This window comes from Pelecanus crispus, chromosome 18 (assembly GCF_030463565.1).
Source record: "Pelecanus crispus isolate bPelCri1 chromosome 18, bPelCri1.pri, whole genome shotgun sequence".
NCBI lineage: Eukaryota > Metazoa > Chordata > Aves > Pelecaniformes > Pelecanidae > Pelecanus > Pelecanus crispus.
This window is the reverse complement of record NC_134660.1, coordinates 2,059,040-2,077,193: the sequence shown is the minus strand read 5'-3', so window position 1 is coordinate 2,077,193 and position 18,154 is coordinate 2,059,040. Positions and strand designations below refer to the sequence as shown.

The window sequence follows — 18,154 nt, the reverse complement described above, 5'->3', positions numbered from 1 at the left end:
AGGGAGAGGAGTTACCTGCAAGAGTCATGGTGAGATTTCCCCTTGCCCCCTCTCCCACCTCTGCAGGGGCTTCACTCACAAATGCTTTGGCTTGTGCACACCGGGGCATCACTGGTTTAAACTGATCTGCAGCCACGGAGAGGAGGTAAGAGCTGTGGATGGGCTGGAGGGAGGGTAGCAGAGCCCTAGAGAAGGATTTGGGATTTCCAGGAGGGACAGTGTCAGCTGCGAGAGGTCTGTGGTACACGGACAGCGCTTGGAGCAAGTCATCCCCAAACACTTCAGAAACCAGAGGCTCCACCCCAAAGAGGATTCACTAACATTTGCAGCCTTCCAACCATTAATCACGGCATTACTCAGGAGAGCTTTCCCATGTACCATACCCCCTCTCCCCCACAGGAGATGCATCAGCGAGCCCTTCCCCAAACACAGCAGAGGCGAAGCAGAAGTACCCTGTATCCCCCAGCTCCTCAAAGCCATGTGCTGGGGTCCCCCCCCGCCCCCCCAGCAGCAATACGGGGAGGCCAGCTTTCATTTACGCCAACACAAAAAAGCAGAGTCTGTTTTGGAGCTCCACGGCGTGCAAAGCGCGCACGCCAAGACAGAAAGGCAGTTCTTCTCAGCTAGCAACTCGGCACAAATAAAGCATGGGATAAACACCCGGACTCTGTCCCAGCAACACAGTTGTTCCTCTTTCCCTTCCTGCCCGCCCCCCAAACTTGGAAGATCACTTTATTAACATAGTAGGCTGCTACCAGATGGAACGGAGAGGAACGCCAAGAACAGATCACTAGCTCCTTATGAAGCTCAGAGCCGCTCACTAACTTTTTCCAAGCAAGGAGTTAGCCCAGAGGTATCGGACTGCTTGCTCTGCATGGAAAGGCAAGGATCTTAATGGTGAGAAATCTGCCAGGGAGGTTCTTTGGGTCGTCATCACCAGGAATTAGAGGGTTTACAGCTCCCGCTCAGAGTCGCTGTGCCCCAGTAACACCAGGTGCCAGGTCTAGGTAAGCTGGGCAGGGCAGCTGCCGAGCCGGAAGCCGCTTGCCCTGACTCAGCAAAGAGGAATGCCAGCCCCGCGATCCCCGATCCCCTGGGACACATCCTCCGGCACACACGCCACCGCCTGCCGGGTGTGGTTTCTCTGCAAGGAAAGTCAACTCCTTGAAGGAAAGCTGAAGTCACGCAAGTACGGCAGATGGAGGGAGCGGGGACCCCGCCGACACACCTACGTAAGATATTTTTGGCAGTCTCGCTTAGCCTTTAGCCCCCTTTTGAGGAGGAAAAAAAATGCACTTTAGCCAGGGGGACGTGGAGATGCAACAGCGCAGCGATTTCCTTGCGCTCTGCGCTGGCAGGGCGGCCGGAGCCAGGACCACAGCAGCGGCGAGCAGCAGGTCTCGGTCAGCACCATCTCCCCGTGCACGCTCAAACAAAGGATGCTGCGCTCCTCAGGCCAGGCGGCCTCTGCTCGGTGGGGGAGGAGGGACTGCCGAGCAAGTAGGCCATTAACTTCCTGCCAGCTAGTCTGCAGCAGTAAGGAAATAGAAAAAAAAATCCAGTGCTGTGGGGTGTGCAGGCAGCAGAGACAGCCCCTCTGCTCAGCCGTGCTCCAGCGGCAGGATGCCAGCGCAGGGCACGCACACGCAGCCATAGCAGGGCTTCCCAGCAGAGCTACATCCAACAGGGCAACTGCTCGTCCATCAGCACGAATTCAGGCAAACCCACAGCTCTGAGGTAAAGTCTAGCCTCGGGCCTCGTCTAGATGTCCTCAAGGGAGATGAGCAGAACAACCCTGTAGCCAAGACGGAGGCAGAAAAGGAGCCCCTTGCCCAGGATGCTGCTCCTTCTCCCCACCTCAACACAGCTCCGCACCCAGGCGTACGCGAGCTCCTCTCTGCGTTTCAAGCAGCAGTGCTGCCCAGCGATGTCTCCGAAGATGCCGACTCCCCAGACCGAATATACATCTTTGAACTCTCAGACAGGATTTTCAAGGCACAGATTTGTGCTGCACGTTGAGCCACCGCCGAGGCAAAGCGGAGCTGCCAGTCTGGAAGGAGGGGAGCAGAGCCCTGCTGCTGCAGGTGCCACCTCCATTTGGGACTCAGAGCGCAGGGACACAGCCCCGGTCACCCAGCCTCAGCCCTGCCAGCTGCAGCAGAGCTCTGTTATCACTTCAGCTCAACAAGTAAGAAATTAAAGCCTATACATAATGCATATTTGGGAGCAGCTGGTCCCCTTGAACTCACACGCAGTCTTGCCTGTCCTTCGCAGCCCAGCTCTCCCCACCCTTCATGTGCAGAAGCCTCAAGCTTCACCTGGATATTGCCCTTCCTCCACATCTCCCTCCTTCAGTTCAAAGTGCTCATGTAAAGAGATGAGCCCAGCCTTGAACGCAGCTTCCAGTGAACAACCAGTCACCCCAGTACCCAGCTAAGTCAAAGAGGAACGGTGAGGAGGGTGGAGACGGTCACATCTGCCACCGAGCAAGTTCCTGACACTAATGGGCATGGGAGGGTAGAGGGCAGAGTTAACCAGCCACCTTCTTGAGAAGCTTCACACAGATTTATTGCTGGGGTAATGTCAGATAGGGAGGAAGCCCAGCCCTCTTCCTCCCGCTCTCTTGAAGAAAGAAACTCAGGAATTTGGCAGAAGGCCACGGCTCAAACAGAGGAGACCCTGTGCTAAGGCACGTTCAGAAAAGCAGCCTCTTCCCTGCCAGGATAAACGTTGCTTTTCCACCCCCTTCTTGGGGGATAGATGTTGCCCCTCAACCCCAACACCAGCAAAAGCTGTTTGGAAAGGGTCACTCCTTCTGGGCTGTCCTTTGCCAGACACCTTGCCTGGACATTTCTTCCTCCCCAGGATACTCCGGGGGCACCGGCTGAGAACAAGCCAAACCCACATCCTCTGGCTGCAGCTTCCCTTCACCCCATGCCTGGGCATTGCATTCGCAACCATCTGGGCGCTGCAATCGCAACCGAGCAGCCTCCACCCTGGCAAACGCGGGGCTGGCAGCTCCCCGAGGCAAAGCCCATGGCCAGCAGTTTTCAGCTGCTCTCACTTCCCTTTGCTTTAAGGCACGGCCAGGCAAGATGGGAAGAACAAAGCATTTAAGGCAGGTTTCTGTGCACAATTTGAACAGCCAGGGGTACCCTGGGGTAGAGGCAAGACAGACGGCTGCCTCTTCTCAGGGAGGCTGTTAAAGGGTTAAGACAGCAAGCCAGCATCAAAGGCAGTTCTCAGCAGAGGGGGTTGAGAAACTGAGATGGGTCGAGGTTGCGCAGACTCCTCGGAATCTCAGGAATTTCCCATTATTATCCCACTTCCCTTCCAGCAGCCTGGAGGGAGAGAGCAGGAGAACGGACCCCAGGCCCATCCCTACGGCCAGAGGCAGAAGCACCAGGGATGGGCATGCCCCGGCGCTGCGCGCCAGGCAAGGCGTTCTGCCAGAGCTGGTATCCGGGTGCCCACGATCCAAAGAAAGCTTTGGTTCAGGACACTAAGAAGAGCTCGGGGTCTTATCTCCTGCAGCTCTCTGCAAATCAAGGTCTCAAGCTCACAGATCCCAGGCTGTCAGGGTAGGCTGAGAGACCTGCACAGCCCAAGAACAAGCGTCCCCCTGATCAACAGTTCACAGCTTTCCTCCTCATACTACTCCGGTGCTCCAGCAAGTTCCCAGTTCCACCTCAGAAGCTGGAGCTCTAATGGTGCTGGTGGCCCCCATACAGCTAGATAACCAAGAGTTATGTGCTACTTTTCACACGATTGCCACCCTGCATTTCAGGCAGATCCCAAGACACAACCATTACCAGCTGAGACTTGAATGCCACAAGTCTCATCCCAGTTCCACAGAAGTTTTGGTTGTGACTCCTCCAAGGTCATCATCAACACCTGATATCAGCAATAACCAACCTACAGAAGAGCTACAGAAATGGGAAGTTTCTGCTAAGGCACCGCATGGCTGATGGTCTTACCGCTTCTCCTTTCTACTGGTCTTAGACACTAATAGGGCATAGCCATCTTACAAGGATGCTGTCAGGATTAATGTTTTTAAAGTACTCTGTGAATGGACCATGCTATGCAAGTGCTAAGTAGTATTATGTTATCTAATTTTCCTTTTAAGTACTGTCATATATAGGAAGCAACAGCCTGCAAAAAAAAAAAAAAGCCTTTACAAAAAAAAAATCTTATCGCAAAGCGGCTTTATAGACATTAAGAAACATGTCAGGTACGTAGAGCTCAGTGCTTCCCTATTGGCTGAGTAGGGACTTAGAGCTCATTATGCAGCAGCAGAGCCCAGAAAGCTGGGCACAATTAAGGGTCCTTCTTGATAAGGAAAAAAAAAAAAAAAGGGGGAACAGTGAACATCCACCACTCAAAAGCAGCTTGAAAGAGCCAGGAAAGCAAACTGAGGTGTGGCACAGGCAGCTGCTCCCGTTGTACCCTGCTCTGGCTCCATCTCCCCCCGCCGCTCAGGAGAAGGATTCAAGCTGTATTTACCTTCAGATGCATTTACCCTCATAACATCCAGGGCAAATGCCAGCAGATTAGGGTGAATGCCTTTGGCCTTGAGCCCATCAGAGCACCGGCTGCAGTGACACCCGTGTCCCTCGCTGTCTCACCCCCCACTCCCCTGGCACAAAAGGGCATTTCTCCTCTCCCCAAACACCTGTATACAGCTGGGGTGGTATAAACACCTTTTTACTTCCCCTTCTTTAAGGGGATACAGATCAAGATCAGCTCCATGTAAATGCCTGCCTGTACTTGAATTTTATTCACCTTTTGCCTGCCTAAGCTGGAACTGGAGCTGTGGCCATCAGCTGGCATTTAAGCCTGGAAAACAGGCTTAATACTGGCATTAACTGGCATGTGTGCCTCCTTCAGCCAGGGCTTCGCATGCACTCCCAGAAAATGCTGCAGAGCAGCACAGAAAGACAGTTTCTGCAGAGGTCAGGGTTCCCCACAGCTCTCATTTCCAGAGGCAAGGACCGGTGCTTAAGATGGAGAAGGGTCCAGCAAGTCCTACAGCATCTCCCAGGCCCAACGCTTTCTCAGTGGCAACAAGAGCAGGTAGCAGGGACTTACGCATTGCAATACGGCTTCTTCTCGTAGCCCTTGTAGTTTTTCATGTTTAGGGTCATCTTGCAGGTCTCGCAGTGGAAACATGCTTTATGCCAGAACTGGAAACAGAGACAAGAGAATCATTAACACAAGTGACTTGCAAAACAGGGCCACGTCCCACTAGAATCGCACAACTCCAACTCAGCAGCTCCTCCAGCCTAGAGATGTCAGCGGTAACATCCATGACCCCTGCAAAACCTAGAGGACAGACAATATTCTTGCTAGTTTAGGACACAAATAAATCCCCCCTGACCCTCCCAATGCATCTTATCTCAACAGAGCAGCAACGTTTGTGACCTGCATTGTAGTAGCATCTTGCTTCCTTATCTCCAGACCAGGAATTTGTTTGGCTCAGCCAAAGACAGGATAGGAGAAGCCTCCTACTATGAAAGAGGCACAACATAAACCCCTGCGAGCAGAGAGACTGTCAGCAGAGTTAACAGCTGTGGTTTGCAGGCTTCAAAGTTGCTGCTTTAGTTTTTTTTGCTGATGTTAGCCAAGAGATAGCCAGAAGAGCAGGTCAGGTGAGGCGGCAGGCAGACACCGAGCCAAGGAAACAAAGACAGAGAAGAAAAGGTTCTCATGAAAAGCAGACAGCTCAAAGGTCCTCACCACAGCTAGCACCCTTCTGCCTGCCATGTGGGTGGCTAATCCCCAACCTCACCAACTACGGCCCCAGAGGATGCAGGATCACCCAAGCACTCCTCAGCCCCCCTCTCCCCACCATGGGGCTGCCAAGAGCTATGACTGCTCTTGCCGGTGCTGCGTCCTAACGCAGGGTAGGGCTGGGGAGACAGCAACAAGGAAGAGGAGCTGCTAGCCCAACCTTTTGGTGAAGGTAGTTTTTGCATCCTCTTCCTCACAGCTCTTGCACCAGCAGCCCCAAGTTGACTCCACAGCCCACCTGGGGTCTGCCACCTGAACACGGCTGTACAGCAGCACAGCTCTCCTTTTAACCAGCGAGGCACGCTCGGACTCAAGGCCAAAGACATATACCCTGAAATTCAGATCATGACCCGACAGTATGGGTTGCAATGCCTAATGAACTCTAAAGGAATGTTTCAAGTTTTTAGGGCTACTCAAAGAAACGACTTCCACTTGGCCCAAGTAGTTTTCTAGGCTGGAGGGAGCCCTACGAGACCAGCTCGGCGCTGCTACCAGGCAATTCTGCAGTTCTACCCCATGCAGACCAGGGCCGATGTGCTGCCCGTCCCCAAGTGACCAGACTTTGTGCTTCCTCCGGCAGCCACAGCCATCGGGACTTGAGGGGCTTCCCAGGGACCAGACCAGGCACCGCAGAAAGGAAAGGAAAGCCACAGGCGGGAGCGGTGCAACAGGGAAAGCACAGCCCGAAGCAATGCCTTTGCTCACTGGAGGCAAGGCATTCCTGCCCTAGGGTTGCCCTCCCTGCTCAGCTGACCCCCCCTGCACAGCACAGAAACCGCCCAGCATCGCCCTGCAAAAACAGGGAAATAAGAAGCCGAAAGCCACATTAGCAGCTCATAATACCAAGCAGATTACAGTCAACAAGCCTGCAGTGTGACGCCCAGGACTTGGAGCCAGGCACACATTTACTATGCAGTGAGCAAACCCAGGGAGAACAGCTGGCGGTTGTTGCTATGATTTCCACCCTTAAGCTTTTAAAAAGTCATTTCCACCACTGCACCTACTGGCTCAGTCCGTGCTCCTGCAAGGAGACGGCAAGAGCCAAGCCTAAGCCCTTGTGCCACCTACCCGCAGGTACCACACCCCGGTGCACAAACACCTCGGCGGCTCTACGAGACTATGACTCAGCCCAGAAGTCCAATTTTGCCTCATCTCAGTTGCTCAGAGCAACATATTTGTTCTTTTCCTCTAGTTACACGAGTTCCTCCAGCGCTTGCCGCTAACGACGAGAGGGGGCTTCTTCCCGCACCACGCGCTGCTCGGTACCAACACCCTCCTTCGCACCCAGCCTGCGCAGGGTTGTTTTCCCACCCTCCCAGCTTTCAGTTTCTTTAAGGACAGACAGATCAACAGCTGAGTCCGGAGGTCTTCAGGCATCTTGAGAGTTACAGCCTTTCAGTTGAGCTTCTGCCACGTTAGAGGTAATTAACAGACCTCTCCAAGCCTGTCAGCCATTCATAGCGCCGTAATAGCTGTGCATAAATACCAGAGATGCCACTATAAATATGTAGAGCTGAACTGACAGCCAACACGACTTCAGAGCCTCTTCCTCCGAGGAATACCCTGGCTCCCAAGAGCCCAGGAGTATCTGGCAAGGCCAGCTGTCCCCCCGCCCGCGGCAGCCTCCACAATAAGCACAGCAGAAGCGATGCACTCGGGCGGCCTTTACCCCCAGCCAGGGAGCAATTAATGCACATTCTTGCCTCAGTTTGCATTAGGCATTGTTCAGCAGAGGTGTTTCTGTCCTGCGGCTCTTACAAAGGATGCTCTGCAGCCTGAGCGGGCAGCTGAGCTACTCAGAGAGCACTATTGCCCCCATCTCTAAGCCTTGCTGCCCCTAAACTTCATCTTACCGCTGACAGCATTAACGCCAGATCCAGGAATCTAAACCAGCAGCACTAAAAGGAGGGCTGCAACACAGAGCTGACACAGGGGAGCAGCAGTTATGTAGGCTTCCAGTAACGCCGCCGCTCACCCTCATCACCGCTGCGGAGAAAGAGGACAAGTTTCAAATAGGTTTTTAGAGAAGCATTAACGCCCGTGCTTTCCAGTTCCGAGCTTGAAGTGCTCCGAACATCTGGAGGCGATCCCAGGTACAACTGCGCGGTGCAGCTCACCCCACGTCCCGGCACGCTGGCTGCAGCCCAGCCAGGCTGCTCTCGGAGAGATGCAGCCCTTTACACAACTCCGCCACTCGCCGCAGACTGGATCTGGGGAGAGGGCTCACAGCCACCGCACACGTCGGCGTGTCCCTTTGTAGCTCACGCTACAGCCGCGCAACAGCCCTCCACCAAGCAAAGCCCTTGCTCCACACCTGGGAGCAAGCATCGCTTGAGACTTAAGGGTTAGGCGACAACATTAAGGAGAGGCTCCCGGGGCTAAAGGCAAATCCTCGATCGGGTTTAACGCGCTGTAACAGCTAATTGTAACTCCTACTCGCTGTAGAAAAAGCCGTCTGACATCAGCTTTACGTGGGTTCAGCGGTTGCGGCTGCAAGCGCCAAACCCTGCGACGCCCGCTCCGGCGACGGGCGGCGCAGGAGATGTCACTTCCACAGCGGAAGCCAGCCACATCACCCAGCACCGTATCTGGGGAGCTGGCCGGGAGGCACCGGGGAGGGACCAACGCCCATTTCCCCAAGCCCCAGGCAGGGTGTTTGCCTTTCGCAAGGTGAGAAAGTGAAGAGTCAAGAGGCAGAACTCGGAGTTTTACCCAAGCCGGAGCAGCCAGCAGGCAGCCTCGCTCCTCTAGCTGCTGCGCTGCATTTGTAAAGCCTGATGAAGCAGCAAGTTTTCCTCATTTACCATAAATCTCAGAAGGGGAATGGACTTTGCTGATTTCATTACCAGGAGAAAAGCCAAGCAATCTGCTTGTCAACACACCAGCGCAGGCACCGAAAGCCTAAAGGCCGCGGCACGCACACTTCTCCTCCCAGAAGCCCTTCGCTGTTGCTGCCTGCGGCTCAGCTCCGGCGCTAGCGGCGCTTACGCGAACAACGCCAGAACTGCCCTTTCGACTTTGCCTGGGGTAGAGCAAAACCAGGGCGACAGCCACGCTAACGCCCTGCTTATCCCAGGCTTTTACGGGAAGCGGGTAGGCTCTTACCACCTCGCCAGCCAGAAACCCCAGGAAAAATTAACACTGGGGGAGTTAGGGGGGAGCCGCTCGGTTAGGGGTGTGCTGTATCGCAAGGCCGACCGCGCAATGATTTGTAGCGAGGAAAACCCCCCAGAAGTCCAAGATGACGGCTGCAGCCTCCCGCCTGCTCCCAGAGCGCTAGCGTACGCGGTCCCAGGACGCGCATCGGCCGTGCCCTCGCGGCAGCGCGCAACCGCCGGCTCAGAAGCGGCGCAAACCCGCGACGCCGGCCACGCAGGAGGAAGCAATGCATCATCCCCCGCTTCCCTTGCGATGATCTGCGATTCGGATACCCCACAGCTACTGGAGGCCGGCGCGGGCTCCAGGAGACGGAGCCGCTTCACCGCTCCGGACAACCGGGATGCTCCCTGGGACGCAGGGCTGAGGGTTCAGCTTCAAGCCATTCCCAGCGTAAGGGAAGAAACATCATCTGTTAAAAATGCGAGCAGCGGGGTCTGCTGAAGCTCAGGAATGCCGCTGCCGAGATCCACGCATTCTTGGAGTTACTTTTTTTAGTCCCTAAACTGGTCGCCCCAGAAGCCTGGGTGAGGAGGGGGAGGAGAGTGGCTCCGCTCTCGGGGGGGGTTGCTTCAGAGGCAAATCCCACCAGCACCGCCGCCTTCACCAGACCTCACCTCCAGCACCGGCGGAGACAGGTTTCATCCAGAGATTGATTTTTTTTTTTTTTTTTGGGGATAGGAAAGACTCCAAAAAAAAAAAAAAAAAAAAAAAGAGACACTCAAAGCACTTGCGCACCACGTTAAGGCAGGCAGCGCAAACTATAAAAGATTGAATTCTGGAAGAGAGAAGTAGCAATTGGGATGGAAGATGGGGGGGGAAACAAAATAAAACAAAACAAAAAGCTGGGCTTAATGCAAACCAGATGAGGTTCCCGGCTGCAGGGGCAGCGTTAACTGTTGCTTTCCACCGGCTCTGCAGCCGCTGGGGCTGCTGCTTTTTAATTATATATAAGGAATATATATATGTATAAAATATATATATGACCGCTCGGGGAAAGGGCTCCCGGCCGCGTCCCCCCGGGGCTGGAAGGAGCGTGGGTGCCAATCCCACGGGACAACCGGGGGACCCCCAAAACCTTAAAATACGAGTGTGCAGCGTGGAGATACCCCATGGGGGGGGGTGGGGGGAGCATCCCACCCAGGAGCAGCCCCACGGGAGACCTCGCAGACCCCTCCCACGGGGGAATTCCCGGCCCACAGGCGTGCTGCTCACCTTATCCAGGCAGTTCACCTTCTCCGTGGGGTAGACGATTTTACCGCAGCGAGCGCAGTTGGGGTTCATGGCTGGGGGTGGGAGGGGAAAAACACACACACAAAAAAAAAAAAAAACTCGGGAGGATTTCACCTCCCACCCGGCTCCACCGCTGCTTCTGGGTCTCCGCCCGCGCCGCTGCCACGCTAAATAGTGGGGGGGGGGTGGGGGGGTGTGAGGGGGTGGGGAGGGGAGGGGCTCCGGGGTGGGGCGTGGCGCCCACCCACGCGTGCGTGCATGCACGCTACACCCTCCTCCCCTTCTTTCTTCCTTCCTCCGCCTCCTCCGTGCACACGCGTGGGGTTGCACACGCGTGTGCAACCCCCCCACCCCCGTTCCACGCGCGGACGCGCGTGGAACGGGGGTGGGGGGGGTTGCACACGCGTGGGACCGGAGTAAGTGAGCGCCTGGGCGGCCAAGGCGGCAGCTGGGGGTATAGCTCAGTGGTAGAGCATTTGACTGCAGATCAAGAGGTCCCCGGTTCAAATCCGGGTGCCCCCTGAAACGAAACATGAACCAAAAAAATTAGAATTTTCCTGTTTTGCTTTTTTTTTTAAAATTCATTTTTCCACCCCTCCCTCCCCACCACCACGCGTGCTTCCGACACTTAATAATTTTTACGCGACGCCGCGCCGGCCCTCGCGCCGGCGTAACGGGGGGGAGAGGCGTCGCTTCGGGCAGGCGCCGCGGCGGCGAGGCGTGAAAGCGCAGCTGCGAGGAAAAACGACTGGGTGTTTTAAGGGGAAATGGTTCCGTGATGGCAGGGAAGAGGCCTGCGTGGGCGAGAGGGTGCACCCTCATAGAATCGCAGAATCGTTTGGGTTGGAAAAGACCTTGAAGATCATCCAGTCCAACCAGTAACCTAACACTGCCAAGTCCACCACTAAACCAGTTAAGGGGAGAGTCATAATTTCATGTTTCCTGGCTTGGTGGCTGGATTATTTTGTAATGAAAGTAAAAACTAGGAATCATTAAGGTTGGAAAGGACCTCTAAGATCATCGGCCCAACCATCAACCCAACACCCCCATGCCCATTAAACCATGGCCCAAAGTGCCACGTCTTCCTGTTTTTTGAACCCCTCCAGGGATGGGGACTCCCCCACCTCTCTGGGCAGCCTGTTCCAATGCTTGACCGCTCTTTCCGTGAAGAAATTTTCCCTAATATCCAACCTAAACCTCCTCTGGCGCAGCTTGAGGCTATTTCCTCTCGTCCTATTGCTGACTAGTTGGGAGAAGAGACCAACACCCACCTCGCTACACCCTCCTTTCAGGTAGTTGCAGAGAGCGATGAGGTCTCCCCTCAGCCTCCTCTTCTCCAGGCTGAACACCCCCAGCTCCCTCAGCCGCTCCCCACCAGCCCTGTGCTCCAGACCCTTCCCCAGCTCCATTGCCCTTCTCTGGACACGCTCCGGGTCTGCGCTCGGCAGGTGGTTACCAAATCCAATTCCCAACCAGCTTTCAATTTTTAGCCAAATTTTATCAAAATGCATCGACACGAACGCGAGCAGAAGCATCTGGACCTCGGCGTGGCCGGCCCCAGCCCCGTGGGGTCACACACAGCCCCGGTTTGCACGGGTTCTGCCTGCGTGTGCAGGACGGCCCTTCCGCGGTGACGGGCAGCGTCAACTCCGGTCGATTCGGGTTATTACGTTACAAAAGCCTCAGTAAGAACATTAATTCAATTTCTATCAGGAGATAACGACACCTTAATTCCCCTTCCCTGGAGCCTGCGAGAGAAGAACAAGCCTTGGCAATCGCTATTTGCAGGCAGGCTTTAATAAAGTACACCCACATCAAACAAGGCTGCGCTCGCCTCTCTTCCCCCTTATTCATTTCAGGATGCGGCTTAAAATTGGCTTCCTTAGTTTTAAAAGCAGCTTATCTGATCCTCTCACAAAGGCGCCCACTCCTTCCCTTTCTGATCACCTCACCCAACGCTTCCCAGCCCCGCGAACCAGCCTCCCACCCTTTCCTGGCCCATCGCGGATTAAAATAAGACACAGTTTTCTGCTCATCCAGCTCTTTGGGGTGCTGTGGGTGGTTTTTCCTCTCTTGGCTCAGGAGCCGCTGCTGGGCGAGGGAGGCTCTTCATCGCCCAGATGTTTCAGGCGCGCACCGCCGGTTCAGCCTCACCCCTGCGCGCGGCGAAGCTGCTGTTGCTGCCCGGGGGCGGCCGAGGGCATCGCTCTGCCGAGGCCCGGCTCCAGCTGCAGTTTTTCTTTCTCTTTTATTCTTTTCGCGAGCTGCGTCGTGTCTGGCGTCTGAAGCATCCGGCCCCTCGATGGGGCTGACGCCACAGCGTGGCCCGCGCTTCGTACAGGCGACGGGTGCAAGCTGGTGTCCCGGGAGCCCGCTTGAAGAGACGCGCCGGGGAGCGCCGCGTTGCGATGCGTTGACGTTGTTACGCCAGCCAATGCTTCCGTACTTGCCTCTCCTTAGCTACAAACCACGCTTTTACTGTTGGCATGAAATCATGACAGGATACTTCTTTGCTTTCTGAAGTTATTACCTTAAACGTATATTTCCTGTTATTTGCTGTCAAGCTGTCGGGATGCTTTCTTAGCTCTATGCAGAGCACTCAGAGGACCAGGCAGATGAAATATTGCAAGCAGCGTCGCTTGTGCTTTCCTCCTGAAATGAGATTTAGGCAATCCCTGACTAAAGGAAAAATCATTTGTTGCCACTAGGCAAAAATCTCTTTCACTTTGTGGTTAAATTACACTGGAATTTGCGGCATCACGGGTGAAAAATTCCCGTGGAGGCAAAGCCCAGACAAGGGCAATTCCTTCTGATAACACAGAAAAATTCACTTCTTGACTTGTCGTCAAGAGCACGGCGAGCGATGCCGCGGCCGCTCTCCCGCTACGGCTGCTCCCGGCAGGAGCTGCGAACCGCGGGCATAAACCGGCTGCCTGCAAACGTTTTTCCACCAGCTTAGAAAATAACTAATTCCTGCTCTTGCTCCTGCTTTTCCGCCAACGCTCCCGGTCCCCAAACCGGAGCCCGCGGCTCCTCGGCGACCCCGGGCTCTGCCGGTGCCCAAAGCGCCCATCGCGACGGGGCCCCCCGGGCCACCCCAGCCCTCCTGCTCGGGGCTCCGGGCGAACGTCCCCGCAGCCCCCGTGGTGCGGTGCGGGCGGGGGGGCCGTGCCCGCCGGTGCCTCCCCGGGCGCTGCCGAGCGAGCCGAGGCGGGGCGGCGGCGGCGGCGGCGGGGGAAGAGGGCGCGGAGCGGAGTGCGGTGCGGGCGGGGGTATAGCTCAGTGGCAGAGCATTTGACTGCAGATCAAGAGGTCCCCGGTTCAAATCCGGGTGCCCCCTTGTTTTAATTTCCTTCCTTTAATTTTTTTCCTTATCTTCTCCCCTTCCCCGAAACAAAAAAAAACTAAAAAGAAGGATTTTGACCCCAAATTATTTCCGGCAGGAACCGGTCCGAAAGCCTTCCCCGTTGCCCGTGACGGCGGCGCAGCGCCCGCTCCGAGCCAGCCCGAGGCGCACGCGTGGGGAGCGGGGAGCGCAGCCCTGCGGGGGCCGCGGCTGCGCCCGTTCCCCCCCCGCTGCCCCCGGTACCGGGGGGGCGCCGCTCCCCGCCGCCGCTAGGGGGCGCCGCGGGCCCCTGCCGCTGCCAGCGTCACGTGGCTTCCCCCGCCGTCACGTGAAGCGGGCCGGCCTCGCCACGTGACCTCCGGCGGAGCGGGAGGGGCGGGACAACCCCCATATCCCGGCGTGCCCCGGGCGCCGCCCTCTCTTCCGGCGCCAAGATGTCGAAGCGAGGTGAGGCGGGCGCCGGGCCGGGGGGTGGCGGCTTCATCCGGCTCCATCCGGTTCTCTCCGGTGTCCCGGGGCTGGCGGAGCCCGCATCGCCGCTCCGGCGCGGGCTGGTGGGGCTGGGGAGCGGCGTCCAGTCCCCGAGGCCGCAGCCGGTAGCGTTAACCCCGTCCCGGGGCGGCGCGGGCCGGGCCGGGCCGGTTCCCCGCTGCCTGGAGCCCGTTCGTGCTCCGTCACCGCGGTCTTAATCTTCTTCTCGACCCGCAGGACGCGGCGGTTCCTCCGGTGCGAAATTCCGCATCTCCCTCGGTCTCCCGGTGGGAGCTGTGATCAACTGCGCCGACAACACAGGTGAGCGTGGCCGCCGCCGTGTCCCTGCCTCCGCCCGCGTCCGGGGCCGGCGCCGGGGGAGCCCAGCGGGACGGAGCCGCCCGTCGTAACGCAGAGGGCAACCAGCTGTTAAACGAGTTTGTAAAAAACAGTTTTCCTTCTGAAAAGCTCTTATTGGGTCTGCGCTCGCGGCTCAGCGAGGTGTCATGGAAGGGGACCGCGAAAGCGTCGCTTTGGGGTGAAGCGGTAGCCCGCGCCGTTTGCCTTGGTTGGTGATTTGACAGGGCAAGCGTCGGGGCAGCATTTTGCCAGACAGCCTAGTTAATCCTGGCACTTCTCTCCGCAGGAGCCAAGAACCTGTACATCATCTCCGTGAAGGGGATCAAGGGGCGCCTGAACAGGCTGCCGGCGGCTGGCGTGGGCGACATGGTGATGGCGACCGTCAAGAAGGGCAAGCCAGAGCTGAGGAAGAAGGGTGAGTGCGGAGAGGAGTGCTGGGTCCCGCTGCACCAACAGGCAGCTCCTGCTGAGAGCCTGCCCGCACCGTAGCGTCCCTCCTTCGGATGGAGAGAGACAGGCCACTCGTCCAAGGGGAGGACAATTCCTCCTTCAAATTGGCGCAGAAAGTGGGCACCGAATCTCTGGAGCGTCACCTCCACCCTTCTAAAAAGCACTTGCTGGGTCTGGGCGCAGTGGCTCAGTGAGTTGTCGTGGAAGGGCAGAGCAAAGGCATCGCTTTTGGGTGAAGTGGCAGCCTGTGCTGTTTATTTCAATCAGCGGTGTGACATTCTGCTTTGGAAAAACACATTTGGTGCCGCTCTGGCAGGGAAGGGGGGATGTTCTTGCTGAGTATTGTCTGCGAATTGGTGGTATATTTAGAAATAAAAGCAGGAAAGCGGAAAAATGCTGAACTGTCCAAGTGTGGATGCAGCTGTAAACGTTAGACAGTTTTAAGTGTACTCTTGACTATAAACTGTAGCTGTTAGCGAAGCACTGCAAATACGAGATGCAAAAAAACCTCAAACCCGTGCATTGAGTCAGATGCTGCAGCAGAACAGTTCCTCTGGGTATCTGTTGCTGGACTGTGTGCTTAACACGATGTTTGCGATACCGAGCCGCTCATTTCTCTTTGCAGTCCACCCAGCAGTGGTCATTCGGCAGCGGAAATCGTACAGGAGAAAAGATGGGGTGTTCCTCTATTTTGAAGACAACGCGGGAGTGATAGTAAATAATAAAGGTGAAATGAAAGGTACGGACAAGAGCCCTGTTGCACGGGGCGGAAGGGGAATGCAGAGAGGGGTGGTAGGTTGGTGTTCCCAGTTAGAGGGCTGCGCTGTTGTGGGCAAAAAGATCCAGATTCTCCTCAGACTCAGGAGACTGCAATCGGGCTGAGGTAGCGTTCGTGTAAAACGTTGCCCTGAACCATCTCTGCACCTACTCAGTCTTCTAATGCGCCATTGTCTTTTTCTGTTTTCCAGGCTCTGCAATCACAGGCCCTGTGGCTAAGGAGTGTGCAGATCTGTGGCCCAGGATAGCCTCCAATGCAGGAAGCATTGCATAAACGCGTTCATCTTCATAGAGATAAAATAAAAGTCCTTGTACCAAATAAGTAGTGTCTTTCTTGCCAAAGCGCCTTCCTCTCCTGAGCCAGGACGGTGTTACAATGAGGGACTTAGTTCTGGGAAACCTTTTCACAGAACTCTGTGCGTGTATGTATGCTTCAGCAGGAAAAAGGGATTTGGAGTTTCAAGATCCAATGATAAGTCTCTCTTTCAGGCAGGTTCCTGTATTACTGGAAAATATCTGGAAGGGGGTTGCACTGGAATGACTTAAATTTTAACAGTAATGACTGAATTGATTCAATTTAGGTATGCACGGATAGAAATGAGGAGGTGTCTGTGAAAGCCCTTCTACAAGAAGCCTTTGTACAGGGGTTCTCAAGATTGTAGGTCTGGAATTTTCTTCCAGAATGGGTGATTTAACTCCTTAGAGATCCTGGTCTGATTCTGTGGCGGGGGGTGGAAATACTGCCTGAAACTGCTCTGTACCGCGAGCTGCAGAGTTCATTCTGGACAGTGACCTCGGAAGGATGTTTCTTAGACCTTGCTGAAGATATGCAAGGACACATCAAGCCCACTGCTGCTGGCTGAGGTTGTGGCTGAAGCATGTGCCCCTAAACCCTCCATCGGTGGTGAAACAGGCCCTAAGATCATTGACTGTTAATTGCAGATAGAATGGGTGATCTGAACTTTCAAGATCAGCTGAAAGGCTTCAAGATCAGAGTTGGAAGGTATGTCTAAGCAAAAGCTTATGCTGTGTGAAGTTTCTTGTGATTTTCCTGGTGTTCCTCTCTGGCTGAGACAGAGAAAGGAATGTATTTGGATGTGAAGGGCAGGTCAGCTTGTTTTCTGGCCCTCCTGAGCAATGGTTGCTGGAGGGGTAGGGAGGCTGCCTTGTACCTGGGCTCACAAGTGAAAATGGGTGACTGTCGTGGATATTGTGGCCCCGGTGCCCTGTAACACCCAGATTGAGCCCAGCATGCATCCTGCTGCTGCAGGTGCTGCTCCCCCTGACTGGCTCCCAGGACCAGCTGCAACTCGGGCAGCCCCTGGTGTGGTTGGGCTTGCTGCCATCTGCCCTGGCTCTTACCGGTTCCCCCAGCGTGCTCCCCTTCTGTGGAGGTTCTGAGATAACTTTTGTGTTACTCCTAATGTTTTCAGTGCAAGCATGTTATAGTGTAGGAAAGAGGGTGGTGAAGGGAGCAAAGCCTCGGACATTTTGTAGCGCAAACATAGGTAATGATGGACAAGAACACTGGACTCTTGCAGTGGTTTCTAAAGGGGTGGTGTTTTTAAACAGCTGTTTGGCCTAACCAACATGACTCTGCAAAATAATTATGGCCTGAAAATTGTTTCTCAGACGTTCCTGCTGGATAATCGGGAGCTGTGCACTGGCAGCAGCTGGGGAGGGGAAACTTGGGAAAGGACTTACATGGACTAAGGGCAGCTCTCTTCTCTACAGGCCATTCCATGGAGCAGGCCAGCGGTTGTGGCTTCCTCCCAGCAGACCTGGAACCCTTGGATGGGTACAACGGGTGCTCTGGCCGTCACCGCAGCGCTCCAAACCTGTGGCTGAAGTGGATCTCTTTCTTTCTGAGTGGTGACCGTCTTTCCAGTCCACTGGTGATGGAGCTGTTCCTCAGAGCTGGGGAGAGATGCAGAGACCTGCTTATGAGTAAGAAACCACCACTAAAATAAAGGTGTTCTCCCTTAGCATCAGAATCATTTAAGTTGGAAAAGACCTTTAAGATCAACAAGTCCAACCAGTAACCTAACACTACCAAGTCTACCACTAAAACAGTTAAGGGTAGAGTAATAAATAATTTCATGTTTCCTGCCTTGGTGGCTGGATTATTTTTTAATGGAAGTAAAAACTAGGAATCACTAAGGTTGGAAAGGACCTCTAAGATCATCAGCCCAACCATCAACCCAACACCCCCATGCCTACTAAAACATGTCCCAAAGTGCCACGTCTGCCCCTTTTTTGAACACCTCCAGGGATTGGGACTCCACCACCTCTCTGGGCAGCCTGTTCCAATGCTTGAATGTAGTTTAGGAGCTTGTGCTGGATGATTGATTTGTGAAGGCTTTTTCTGAGGCAGGGCACAGCACGATAGTTGGATGAAGTGCTTTGGGCGTTTGTTTTCCCTTGTCCCCTTCCCTGGGTGGGCAGCATGGGAGGTGTTGCAGCAGGTAATCCCTCTGTGAGGCTGGTGTGGTCTCTACTGGCCGGGCACAGGCTGAGACCACAAGAGAGGTGCATCCCAGTGCCTTCAGTGGTGTTTAGAAGGGTTCTTTT

The 18,154-nt window shown here is 55.2% G+C and overlaps 2 protein-coding genes and 3 non-coding genes across 5 annotated transcripts in view; 4 read left to right on the top strand and 1 right to left on the bottom strand.

The window, feature by feature from the left end:
- LASP1 (LIM and SH3 protein 1) overlaps positions 1–10,230 on the bottom strand; it is a 32,018-nt gene extending 21,788 nt beyond the window's left edge. Inside the window, exons 1-2 of the mRNA XM_075722833.1 lie at positions 10,162–10,230; positions 5,089–5,183 (exon numbers count right to left, since the gene is read on the bottom strand). Coding sequence (XP_075578948.1) covers positions 5,089–5,183; positions 10,162–10,230 — 164 coding nt within the window. The remainder of the gene's footprint in view (positions 1–5,088; positions 5,184–10,161) is intronic.
- Positions 10,231–10,629: 399 nt separating this feature from the next.
- Positions 10,630–10,701, top strand: TRNAC-GCA (transfer RNA cysteine (anticodon GCA)). Its single transcript has one exon. It is a non-coding gene; the product is annotated as a tRNA-Cys (tRNA).
- A 2,746-nt stretch (positions 10,702–13,447) lies between these two features.
- Positions 13,448–13,519, top strand: TRNAC-GCA (transfer RNA cysteine (anticodon GCA)). The gene has a single exon. It is a non-coding gene; the product is annotated as a tRNA-Cys (tRNA).
- Positions 13,520–13,922: 403 nt separating this feature from the next.
- On the top strand, positions 13,923–16,056 carry RPL23 (ribosomal protein L23). Its single transcript, XM_075722729.1, has 5 exons — positions 13,923–13,972; positions 14,234–14,317; positions 14,643–14,771; positions 15,432–15,545; positions 15,775–16,056. The coding sequence occupies exons 1-5, from the start codon at positions 13,960–13,962 to the stop codon at positions 15,855–15,857; spliced, it is 423 nt and encodes a 140-aa protein (XP_075578844.1). The 5' UTR covers positions 13,923–13,959; the 3' UTR covers positions 15,858–16,056.
- On the top strand, positions 14,954–15,086 carry LOC142595343 (small nucleolar RNA SNORA21). Its single transcript, XR_012831750.1, has one exon. It is a non-coding gene; the product is annotated as a small nucleolar RNA SNORA21 (small nucleolar RNA).
- Positions 16,057–18,154: the final 2,098 nt, after the last annotated feature.

Coding starts and splice junctions, on each gene's coding strand:
- RPL23 (XM_075722729.1), top strand. Junction 14,318..14,642: donor CAACTGCGCCGACAACACAG/GTGAGCGTGGCC, acceptor TTCTCTCCGCAG/GAGCCAAGAACCTGTACATC. Junction 14,772..15,431: donor GCCAGAGCTGAGGAAGAAGG/GTGAGTGCGGAG, acceptor TTCTCTTTGCAG/TCCACCCAGCAGTGGTCATT.